Source organism: Pagrus major, chromosome 9 (genome assembly GCF_040436345.1).
Source record: "Pagrus major chromosome 9, Pma_NU_1.0".
NCBI lineage: Eukaryota > Metazoa > Chordata > Actinopteri > Spariformes > Sparidae > Pagrus > Pagrus major.
This window is the reverse complement of record NC_133223.1, coordinates 15,149,171-15,161,891: the sequence shown is the minus strand read 5'-3', so window position 1 is coordinate 15,161,891 and position 12,721 is coordinate 15,149,171. Positions and strand designations below refer to the sequence as shown.

The 12,721-nt window shown below is 40.2% G+C and overlaps 1 protein-coding gene across 1 annotated transcript; it reads left to right on the top strand.

Moving 5' to 3' along the window:
* Window positions 1-183: 183 nt before the first annotated feature.
* On the top strand, window positions 184-8,846 carry lrrc58b (leucine rich repeat containing 58b). Its single transcript, XM_073473395.1, has 4 exons — window positions 184-945; window positions 6,241-6,369; window positions 6,550-6,827; window positions 7,073-8,846. The coding sequence occupies exons 1-4, from the start codon at window positions 488-490 to the stop codon at window positions 7,264-7,266; spliced, it is 1,059 nt and encodes a 352-aa protein (XP_073329496.1). The 5' UTR covers window positions 184-487; the 3' UTR covers window positions 7,267-8,846.
* Window positions 8,847-12,721: the final 3,875 nt, after the last annotated feature.

Here is a 12,721-nt window from a genome sequence, read left to right as displayed (position 1 = left end):
ATAAATAAATAACCCTCACAATTACTCACAGTAATTCACCGTACCGCTATAAAATGATTATAAAGTTCAATAAACTTGTTGCCAAATCCTTTAATTTACACTCTTGTAATATGACAGATTGGGAGAACAGCCAATCAATGCGTGTGTGGGCGGGGCTTGCCTCGAGAATTAGCCAATCTCTTTACACGAGAGCAAACACTCCCGTCAAAGAACTGCTACATTGGAGGAGAGCGCCAATCACTATATTGCAATCAATGTAGTGACATGTAGCGATAGCAGCTTGTCCTCAGCACTAAATTAGTGACCTAGATTTTCACTAGAGATGTGGTTAAATGTTCCGGTTCGGTGTGTAGAAGTCTTCCCCTTCTCCATGTTGAATACAGACAGGCCCTGGAGCTAGCTCGCGCTTTACGGGGGCGTTCAGCCTACAGCAAAAACTTCTGCAAGGACTTTGTTCAGAGTTTAAATTCACGCTAAAATCGCTAAAATGGAGATTCACGAAGGGGCAGCGGCGGCGGGCGACACCGTGCTCGACTTCTCCCGGTTGAATCTGAACACTTTGGACGTTGACAGTGTCAGCGACGAGAGGAAAAGGGACACCAGGCAGCTCTACCTGAACTACAACCGGCTGGCCTCGCTCCCCTCGTCGGTCAGCCTTTTCTGCAACCTCGAGTTTTTGGACATCAGCAACAACGGACTGTCGGCCATCTGTGAGGGCATTACACGGCTGACCAGGCTGAGGACGCTGATAGCCAAGAACAACCGTCTGGACGAGTTCTCGCTGCCCAAAGAGTTCGGCTCTCTGCAGCTGGAGGTGTTGAACTTCAGTGGGAACCGGTTTGAGGAGATCCCACTTCAGTGTATGAAACTGTGGCGTCTGCAGTCGCTCTCCCTCGGCGGAAACAGACTGAAAAGTATACCTGCAGAGATAGAAAATTTAACCAGGTAAGTCGTGGTTAGGAGGTTAATACCTCAAAGAGTATCTTGGCAAAAGTGTGCTAAGTAACAGGGTCAGGGGTCCAGCTGAGGGGCCACTGCCAATTAGCTAATGTTACAGTTAGCTGTAATGTTAAGCTAGTTGTCTATTTAACGTCAACCTAAAACTAGCTAAAATAGAAATATCCTGTGACGAAGAAGGCAGCTAAGCTTCATTCAGAGTCTGTTAAAAAAAAAAAAATAAAAAAAAAATATACATATATATATATATATATATATATATATATAAGATATTTTGGAGTGTATTATCGTGTTTTAACAATGTCAATTACCATTATCCAAGTTATAACGTTACTGTAGTTTAATGTTAGCCTGTGATTACTAAGAAACATGGAACCCAATTGCCATGGTTACCTGTTAACTTATATGACTCGATGAACTCAGTACACTGATTTACGATGGTGCTAAAACTATTGCCAGGCAACTAACTGACCGACCAGCCAATCAGAAATTAATCTCAAATAAGACCTGAACTGATTGGTTGATTAATCGATCAGTCAAGTGACGGAAGAGCAGCTGAAATTATTAATTGGTAATGTTAAGTCAGTGGACAACAACAACAACAACTTTGAGTCCGTACTCATTTTTTACATTTAATTCAAGCAATTATTACCTGTTATTCCCAAGTTCAAGCTTCTTTATCGTGAGGATTTCCTGCTAGTCTTTGTCTTATGTGAAGTTAAATTGAATATCAATATGAAACAATATGAGGTTTTCAAGGTACGATAACCGTCTCAGAAAAATGTACTTCTCACTGTATGCGGTATTACACAATGATTGCATTACTATTATTATTATTATTGTTATTATTATTATTATTGTTATTAGTTATAATGAACCTTTTTAAAGGAATGAAAAAGAAGGAGTTTTTGCTAATGTATAATTTCACATGGCTGGATGGAAGTATGCCATGAAGCCCGGTTACTGCTGCAGTCCTCTTTTGAAGACGTCCCCTTTGGCTTCAAGAAATTGTGATTGGCTTTCACTAATTTCTTTTTATCAAATTATTGACGATTATCCACATAAAAATAATTACAATATATATAATAGTATATAGATTTTATCCCGATTGTCATCAAAATATGTTTAAAATGCTTAAAATGGCACTAAAACATACTAAAATCACTAGACCTTACATTATGTTAAGTAAGAATATTGTGCTAACGGAGATGTTGAATGCATCTACACACATCTGATTTCACTTTGTTGCGTGGGATACCTAGGCTATGGCTGACCATGGTGACAGGCCTATGTTTTTGGAATGACTGAAAAGATGTGGGCTCCACCCTTGTGGCATTTCAAAATAATCTAGAAATCTATATAGATCTTTCTGTTATAAAGCTAGACAACTTTTTAAGTTATTCGTGAGAGGACATTCATGATTATCCTAGTTCATGGTATCAAGATAATAGAAATTCACCAAGATTAACTTATCCTGAGGGTTTTATCATGATTCATGATAAGATCTTTTATTCTCCAATATCTAGTAGTAAGTAAATGTCATGACAGATACAATGCCTTTATGGAGCATGCACAGTGTTATCTCTCCAACCATGCCAATCTGTAACCAGGCATCCGCCCTACATCCTGCAAAAGTTCATCCTGACATTTAAAATGTTTGGTGCTTTCTTGGTGTGCATTTCTCAGAGTCAGCTTTTATCTGTATGCTGCATGTGCTCCATGTGAAAAGCTTTATGTCCCCTTTTATCAGTTGTGATGTAGACTGTACCGTAAACCCACTTTAGTCACACTTGACCTGCTGTTTCACATGAGTTGACCCATCTAGTCCGACTTCCAACAATAGTAAAATCATAACCCTGGCACACCCAGGCAACCTGTAGCATTTGTTAATTGCTCTCTCTCCCTCCCTTTTTTTATGGTATTAACCACAATACCACCGCCGACGTCATACCATGTGTATCCCGTTCATTTCCAGTCAGTTTATCTGGTAAACATCATGATTCATAGTGTGTGCAGGATAACTATGTGCTTAATCTCTTCCAGTAACTGTCTTGACTGTTTTGGAAATATACAAACTGACACTAAAGGGTGGCAGGAAAGGAGTAGTGTCAAGGCAAAAAAAGACATTTTCAGTGTTATAGTAAAATGTACTCAAAGTGATAAAACAAAAAATTACAGTAAATAAAGGTGGACACACTGCTATAATTACATGTGACCACACATGAAAAAAAAACAGTGTTTGAGTATACAAACAATCCTGTAAAGACATAAAAAGTCTGGCAAGAGAATGGGACAAAACCGACAAGAAAAGTGGGTCAAAGAGTACACATTTCGAAACAGCAAAAGTGTGTCAGTCTGTTTAAAGCTTGCAGATGTTTGTTTGCTGTTTTCTGTAGAGTGGAAAAATTTGACAGGAAAGCTGGGCAGCTATGAGATCATGTCTATCTTATCATTTAGCTTAACAGTAGCAAGGCACAGTGACCCACTACCAGGGCAAAGGTTAAGTCTCTTCACTTTATGACACACACACAAACACAGCGTGGCACATTCAATGAGGGGAGCCAGAGGATGAAAGTGGTCACTGAACTTGTAATCATGTGTATCCAACCATTATTGATATGAAGATATCTCAATTCTCTGCATGGGATGGGACAATTAAAGATATTATTGTGGATCACTACAAAAATACTTACAATAAGTTGATTGTGTTAAATTTCCACAATCAGCTATTCATGAATATCCTGACGTAAATAACTTGAAAAAGCTGTCTAGCTCGCTAACGCTTTGTATAGGTTTACGCATTATTTTGAATTGCTGCAGTGGTGGAGCCCACATCTTTTCAGTCATTCCAAATTCCTCACTATGGCTGACTGCACAGCTTGCCCATGGTATCCCCTACAATAAAAGTTAAATCAGATGTTTGGAAATGTGTTCAACAACTCTAGTGCTAGCTCCCATTTCCGTTAGCACAACACTATTTTCTTAACAAAATGTAAGATCAAGTGATTTAAGTATGTTTTAGTGCCATTGTAAGAGTTTTAAGCATATTTTTATGATTATTGGGACAATATTGTGAATTGCAACTATTTTGGTGAGGATAATCGTGACATGAAATGTTCATATCGTCTCACGCCTATTTTCTGCAAAGACTGTTTTTACTGCCAAAATATATCTCCACAAATACACACACTCTGGACAAACATAACACAATCTCACTGTTTAGAAGACACAACTAGCAACAATTACAGTTTTTATTACTTGTGGATAGAATTGAGTTCTCTCCACATTGTAGTTCCTTATTAGTTTGACTATTATAACAACTTGCATATTAACAATTTGCAACTATTTAAGGACCCTTTAGGTCAATTGTCTGTTTGAAGTGAGACCAAATGCTAATCATGTTTCTTTAACAATGAGGTTATAGTGATTGGTCTTACATTATTTGTTAGCTGGAAAGTAACAAATAACGTCTGTGTTGCATTCGAAGTGTTATCACATAAATATCAAACCTCAGGACTTGTATAGCCCAAACACAAACAGTAGGTCCATCTCTTTATCAGTTTTCACTTAATGTCATATATTATTTATTTTATTTATTTATTTAAAACTGTATTTTCAGTGAAAGAACTTGGTACCGACGTCTCCGGATGGGCTCGGGTCGGTATAAATGCTCTAACATGGACGTATATATTTTGACCTGAGTACAGTGAATAATGGAGTTTCATTTAGCTTCTTCAGTTTCAAGGTCCAGGTATTGTTCATGCTGGCTCTCTGTCACACTGTGATGGCTTACTGGGAGATATGAACAGAACGCAGACATCACAGATACTATTAGTAACACCTGCGCTTAACCTACTTTTCCATTTTGACAAGTTGTAATGTCATTTTTGTGCACTTTCAGCACATTTCTTGAAATACTTTTCAATTTGACATTAGAGTTTATATAAGGTATCTTTATGTGTATAGAGAAGAAACCCTGAGCCAGTGTTTCTTGGCTGAACTGCCCCAGAAAAAATAAATTTTTCCTACTTGTGAAAATTGTGAGCTCTGTATTGTATAATAACACCACAATTTACTATTCTTGCTATCTGGTGGCTGATTTGTGTCACTGTGTCGGCGAGGGCTGTCAGCTGACCCTGAATGTCTCAGTTCCCGTCACAGAGGGGGCTTGCTCAGTGCTCAGCCACCAAGGACAGTATAATGGCTTCCTGTCTCGCAGTCGCTGTGTCATCAGTTCCAGCAGGCAGATGGCCTGACAGCTTACTTTCGCTGACCAGCCATCCATTGCTTTCTCCCTGTCTATGTGTTTCACTCCCAATTACCCCCCTGTGTACTCCATACCTCCATTAACCTACCAGGGTCCTATGTTGCCTTTAATACAACAAATATTTTGTCTCTATTTGGCTGCAGTAGTTGTCTGGTAATCGCATATGTAATCAAGGTTATCTTTTGTCAAGAAAATTAACACAAATTTAAATGCATTATCTTTGCTGACACATTTCCTGTTAGTTGGTGGTGCATACATGTGTGTAATGTACGAAAATGAGAGGATTTTGGACTTTTTGTTGGATCTGTTCACCTCAGTATTTTGTCTTTTTGATGATCTGCGAGCATGGCCCCGCACACTAACATGCACACCAACGCTTCAGCATGAAACCATGCTTCTTCAGCTCCCCCTTGTGGTACATATTAGTTTTAATCACTCAGTTTTGTTGGCCAGAGAATTTCCCCCTTATTGTGACTTTACCTTTTCATGTATAAACATGGCTACCTTGACTTTGACACTGTATCAAAGTAAAGTACAAGCTGTTAATGTTAAAGCTGAATCTCTTTGAAAAAAAAAAATGCATTGGTAAGTTACGGCTAGAACATTTTGAGACGAGACTGACAAGGATGTCAATAATACAAAATTATCAGCTAAGTGCTGTCATCTACTAAGTATTAGTATGTCATGGTAAAATATTTTCCTCCTCTTGTGGCCTGTAAAGTTTTTGATTTTAAGCATCTATTAAAGTTGCTTTACAGCCAAACGCTTATTTGAAAAGCATTAAACAAAATAGACATGGGACCTCTGACCTGCATGCTCAACATTTTGACAGTGAAAATGAGTTGAGATTGTCTCTGGAAAAAGTCTAAAAATGACTAAAATGACTACGCTTTACCTTTTTGTTTTAGGGATGCCATAAATCAACTAAAATCACTGTCATACTGTAAGGTTATACAGTACTTGAGTAAGGACAGTCATTTTAAAATGTACTATTTTTCTCTTTTTTTTCTCATTAGTTTGGAGCTGTTGTATCTGGGTGGGAACCTCATCACGGCCATTCCTCCAGAAGTGGCTAACCTGCCTTACCTCAGCTACTTGGTGCTATGTGACAACCGCATCCAAAGCGTTCCCCCGCAGCTCACCAGGTAACTGCACATACACCACCAGTATCTTACCAATGTAACATTCAATGAAACTGTATCATTAGTGATCACATAAAATCTACATGTGTACGTGTGATTGCCCTGCATGGATCTGATAGTTGCACATTTCTGTAGTTGTTTTGGTAGTTTAAAAGATTTCAAAGTGCCTCTGTCTCACTCCAGGCTCCACTCACTGAGATCTCTAAGTCTCCACAACAACTTGCTCACCTACCTGCCCAGAGAAATCCTCTGCCTGGTGCACCTGCAGGAGCTCAGTCTCCGTGGTAACCCACTGGTGGTGCGCTTTGTCAAAGAGATGACCTATGACCCCCCGTCGCTGCTCGAGCTGGCAGGACGCACCATTAAGAGCCGAAATATTCCCTACTACCCCCCCGACCTGCCCTCAAACCTGCTGCGCTACCTTGACCTTGCCAGCAAGTGTCCCAACCCCAAGTGTGCCGGTAAGACCTTTGTTCACAGTGTTTGAAGATATTTGAAGAAAAAGAATTTGACTTTTTTTTTGTCTTTTTTAAATTTTTTTTTTTATTTGCAGCTCTGTCATATTTCCACCTATATGTGATAATACATCAGCATCGGATTCAACATCTGAATATTGTTGTTCTGTGTTAGTATGAGAATAATACAAGTCACTGACCTGCCACTTGAACTTGGCTTTGTTTTTGCTGTCACTCTCGACTTTCTCCAGGGGTCTACTTTGACTCATGTGTGCGCCAGATCAAATTTGTGGACTTCTGCGGAAAGTACCGGCTGCCCCTCATGCACTACCTGTGCTCCCCAGAGTGCACCTCTCCCTGCAGCTCCAACCCACAGAGCGACGCAGAGTCGGAGGACGAGATCAGCGTGCCCGCTTACCGCCTGCAGAGAGTGCTACTGGGATAGTCCAGCATGGAAGAGCCTCTGGCCGCGCCTATCCTTATCCGTCTGCCACTGTGTTCAACATTTCTACAGAGATGAACTCTGCTGTCAGACTTCTACACATAAACACACACACTCTCACACACACACGCACACACGAATACTGTTTGACAGACAGTGGCTGTATGTAACGCACAAAATGTGAGACTGCGGTCCTTCCTCCCATGGCCCTGAAATCATGTTTTTGGAAAGGGATCCATTCCCTCTCTCATCACACATCAGTCCACACAACAGGAGTACTGGAACCTTCATATTCCCCATGTAGTCATGCAAATCATGATCCAAGTGCTGGTCTCATGTTCGAGCATAAGAGGGCAGTAAAGCTCGGCAAAGACTGGAGGAGCGGCAGGATTCTTTTTCTCTTCAGGGCTGCGTACTTTATCTTTCACACAGGACTTGGTGTTCTTTTGTTAGCTACAGCACATTATTCTGATAGTTTGTGTTTGTTGTCCAACTACTGGTGGCACACAGCTAGCTTTCATTTAAAATTTTCTGTCTAGCTGAGCGTCAAAGCTGCTGTGAAAAAAAAAAAGTCTGGGATTTTTGAAGTCTTTCAGCAGAAACTATGGCATTAGTTTTACACTACAGCATTCTGAATTGATTGAGCAAGGTGTCCTGTGCATAGAAGCTGTCCTGGACATTATAGAACAATCAAGGTTAATCTGTTTTTGGTCACCAGCCCTGAAAAATGTTGACATGATGGCAGATTAGTTTTAAATTAACCCAGAATATGGGTTAGGAGTGAGTGTGTGTATATAAGCTTGTCCAGACTTGCTCACAGGAAGTGGATGTGGGGCGGACCAGAGGAAACCATTCACCGTGTTAGCACAGAAACAATAGCTATTCTGCAAAACACAGCGGCAGCCTTCATGTTTATGTTGAGGGCTGTCGGTTTTCTCAGAGCATAAGAATACAGATGTGTGTCAATGGAGCCCACAGCCAGAGATGGTTGTTCTTTTTTCTTTTTTTTTGTCCAAACTGATTCAATTTGAGACAGAATTCCTTCATTTCGAACTGGAAATGACTGTTTCTGTCCCTGGTCACATCTCTGCTTGTTTGGAAAGCAGCCTTCCAGACAGTTTGTGTCCATTACTGTGGAGGAAAACCTCCCGCTGGCTTCAAATTTGAGACCTTAGTGTTTAGAAAAGAGAAGAACAATCTTCTATGTTACAATAACACCTATACTAGCATTTAAGTGCCTTACTAATGGTGATTTCTAACACAGGGAAAAAAACGAGTATGAAGAAATGTGATATATGCACCCTGAAATGTGACAATAATTATGAAGTCCTTTTTTGAGTGATTTTGTACTTATCAGCTTACAGTAAACAGAAAGTAACCTTTTTATAAAAGAATAAACTGCTTTTATAGAAATCAAATGTTAAACTCAATACATATTTAAATTACCTGCAGAATAGATGGCACTTAAGTAGAAAATATATTGAGACACATTAATTGTATGTACTTGTATCCCATTCAAGTAATGTAAGTAGACTGTACAGTATATAATATCAACAATAAAGACTGATTTTAATATCTGTGAAGTGTTTGTATTGTGACCCTTTGTGATTCGATTAAAGGAGTGCTATGTAGTTTTGGAAAAGAAATTCATAAACTCGGAAAGGTGATATTTACAATATAGATAAACTCAGAAATATTTATTGTGTTCATAACTGAATAAGTAAGCCGTCCATGGAGAAAAATAAGGTCCCCAGAACAATGTTTTAAGCTAGAAAGGTGGCAGGGTCCGCCAATACAAACAAAGTAAAACAGCATGAAACTGTTGTCCTTTAACGTCAGTTGGCGTATTCAGTATATTCAGTCATGACAGTGAAGACGGTTGACCCTTTTTTTTCCTGGGAGATTTACAGACTGAATATTCACACAGCAGCCATTTTACCCTTAAGTCACACTTTGAGTGGAAAGATCAGGTGCTGGGATAATTTTATGCTGCTGTTTTGAGGTTGCAAGTTGTTTATTTCACCACTTTCCAATAAATCAGCAACAGATAAGATGATGGTAGTGAAACTTTGGAGGGACATCAGGTCATATTTCAACGTGAAACCACATTCTTGATAGCCATTAGCTCCTACAAAAGCTTGAACCACTTCCTCGCAAACATTACTGTTTGATAGTTTTACACTGTATGACGAGAAAAGGCGCGAATCAGTTCTAAAATTCAATACACATCTTAGACACTTTTATTTAAGCCTGGAAGTGGACCACACTGGATGCAATCAAACTGAAATGTGAGCTATGAAGTGGTTGAATGCTAACTTTAGCTAAAAGGTTATCAAATATGTAGTTTTACCTTGAAATAAGGCCAGATTTTCACTTTCCACCATCTTTTCAGTTGATCAATCAAGAAGTGGTGACATGATAACGATTTGTCAGATTTCCTGCGTTTATACAACAACCCATTAGCTAATATTAGCATTCAACCACTTCATAGCTAACATTACTGTTTGATTACATCCAGTGTCTTACCCTTACAAGCTTAAATAAATACGTCTGCAGTGCGTGTGTTGATATTGTCGAATTAATTTACGCCTTTCCTGTTGTATCGTGTTACACAATCAAGGTGGTTGAATGCTAACATTAGCAGCTGTCTAACAGAAGCTAATGGTTATCAAACATGTAGTTTTGTCTTTACGGGCCGGATGTCCCTCTAGATTTTTACTTTCCGTTGTTTTTTCAGTTGCTAATCAATCAGGAAGCAATGAAATTAAAACAACCTGGAACACAGTGGTGTGATATTTTAGCTTCCCGCCCTGAGCGTGACTTCAGAATAAAATGTCTGCCGTGTGGATATGGTCTGTTGTATAAGGAAAGTGCGTTTCTGGGGAACCAATCTGACACTAATGGTTTCATTATTCTATATCCATTGTTCCACATACATTGTTCAATCAACATTTACTTCATAATGATACATTGGAGCAGAAAGCTTTTCTACTTTTCGACTTAAGTTTTCATTGTATTAGAAGTTTTTAGTGACAGTTGCTAAAAGGCAAGGTATTTATGCATAGAGTGAGTTTTTTGTGCACAGAAGATGCACAACAACGACAAGTTTTTGTGTGTGTTTGCACAAACCGTTCCAAGCATCTTGAACTTTGAATGTGTCCAGGTTTCATTTGCATATGAAGGTGAGTTCATTCTGGAGGCTGAATACTGAGAGACCTTGTCAGCAACCCAGCATCAAGAGATGCCAGGGCGAGTACATTCTGCCTCACACAATCCGCTAATCCCTTAACTTCACCTGCCAAGAGCCACCGGCCACTTTGTTTCCTCTACTCTCGTCTCTTTTCACCCGTTCTGTTCCTATCACGGCATCTCGTTCAATTCTTTTCACCTCGCTGTTTCTTTCAGCCCGGCTGGCGCGAATCGAGCTTTGAGTTGCATATATTTTGTTTGTTTTGAATGGTCTTTGACCAGGTCACAGCTGGGTTCCAGTGTTTTTGCACTTTTCTGTTTTGTTTCTTTTTCCCTATCTTTCAAACAAGTGCACACAGGACCAATCTAGGAACAGCAGGCAGCTGGGAAACTCTGTGGAGTTATGTTACACTTAAGGCTTGTGTGCACATGCGCTCACACCCTGCATGCTTCGTGTGAGATGCAGGAGGATGCTGTCACAAATGCAACCTGAGATGCCACTCTGATGCAACCACAATGAACTGGAAGCAGTGAGTTGTGACTGGCAGATGAGGAGAGTAGCTGTCATCTTCTGTTAGGAGTCAAATCAGCTTCAGTTGAGGAAAGTCAGAAAATAAAATAAGTCCTGAACTTGGAAAAAGTGGGATTTCAAGCAGGATTGGTCTCAAAGAAGGAAGATGCTGCTTCTGGTTTAGCCGTCTGCGAGGTAAATGTGTCTGTGTGGTCATATTGTTGCATCTCTGTCGTTTTTAGGGATTAAATCCATTTAATTATGATTTCTTTGGTCGCTGAATTTCACGGGGGTGTCAGTCACTTGACCTTGGCGGTGAACAATACGTTACAGTATTGCAGGTAATCGGCAGATCAAAGAGCAAAGTGCTTTGACACATGGGATTTTTTGACACTCTAAGCCTCTTATCGCCCTCAGTCAGAGGCATACCGGCTCATATCAGCTCACAGTAAAGTCAGTGTGTATTAATATGCACGCCAGACCTCACACACGCCGAGTTTCAAACTTACACTCAGCTGAGCCTTAACACACACGACTGCCACACACTGCAGACACCCTCACAACAATCAGACGTTGTCTTCAGAGTTACACTGCTAATCCTGTAAGGAGAAAGTCTGGTTGGAGCCCACGGCGAGGAGGAGGTGGTGGAGGTGGTTGCAGGGGGAAGAAAAGAAGTGAAGGGGGAATAATGATCCACTGCTGTGTTCTGACGTTTGACTGCTATGACCCAACATCATTCCCGTGTTCATTCATCTTCACAGACTGTTTGTAGCAGCTGACATAATGTAAGACAATGTTCCTCCAGATGACATGGTATAATAGTGTAATAGGATGATATCAAATTATGTGTCATGGCCCCCAAACCTCCGTGAAACCCAGCAACTAGCTAATGAATGTAGAACGTTAGCAGCTAAATAGCAAAGTTAGCAACTAGCTACTGAACAAGGAATATTAGCAGCTAAACAGGCAGATATTTCCTTCAGATATAGGAGATCAAAAAAGAGCTAACATGACAGTAATTAATTGTCATTTTGACACACAGAACTACAAACAAATGCTGATATTTCTCTTTTTCTGTTGGATGTGTCATTAGCAACTGTTTGCTAACAAGTTCGCCATATTCATGATGTCAACATTGTATCTACAGCTTGTTGCACTGCACCCAAGTGACCAAAAACTCAACTAATGTTAATTATTTGTATTTGTTGCTATATGTTGCTTGCATATAAGCTCATTTCTACACCCTTTAAAGCAGTTTGAACTCGTTCACTGGGTAACCTATCACATCATCTCGCAGTTATGGCATCAAAAGTTACTTTGTCAAAACAGTTTTTTTTTTAAAAATGGAGTGAGCAGACCGATGCTCTTCCCGCACATTTAATCACAATCAATGCCTTCAGCAGACACTACATGACTGGAGCCTGCTGGGGAGCTTTGATCCAGCTAATCCAGGTCCGTAGCAACACAGCAGGAGGAGCCGCAGCGTTTCATAGAGGGATTTGTCTTTGGATATGTTAGTGGGCAAACCTGGGCATGTCACAGGGGAGCGTCCAGGCTCTGGCAAGGGCAGGGGGTGGTGATGCTTCACATAAGTAAACAATGCATCTCCACCCACACTAAACAGTACAGAATGGTGGGACTCACTGGCACTGTGGTCACATGTTGAATCATAGCTGCAGATGCTTCCATGTCAGGAAACGGCGGCTCTGCCTGTCAGGAGTGGTTCAACAGGAAATAGTGCGTCACAGGGTTTAAAAT

What these genes read in the sequence shown, in the direction of transcription:
- lrrc58b (XM_073473395.1), top strand. Translation starts at nt 488, where the DNA reads ATGGAGATTCACGAAGGGGCAGCGGCGGCGGGCGACACCGTGCTCGAC. An exon ending in GTTCCCCCGCAGCTCACCAG is followed by an intron (nt 6,370 to 6,549) that starts GTAACTGCACAT and finishes GTCTCACTCCAG; the next exon opens with GCTCCACTCACTGAGATCTC. An exon ending in TCCCAACCCCAAGTGTGCCG is followed by an intron (nt 6,828 to 7,072) that starts GTAAGACCTTTG and finishes GACTTTCTCCAG; the next exon opens with GGGTCTACTTTGACTCATGT.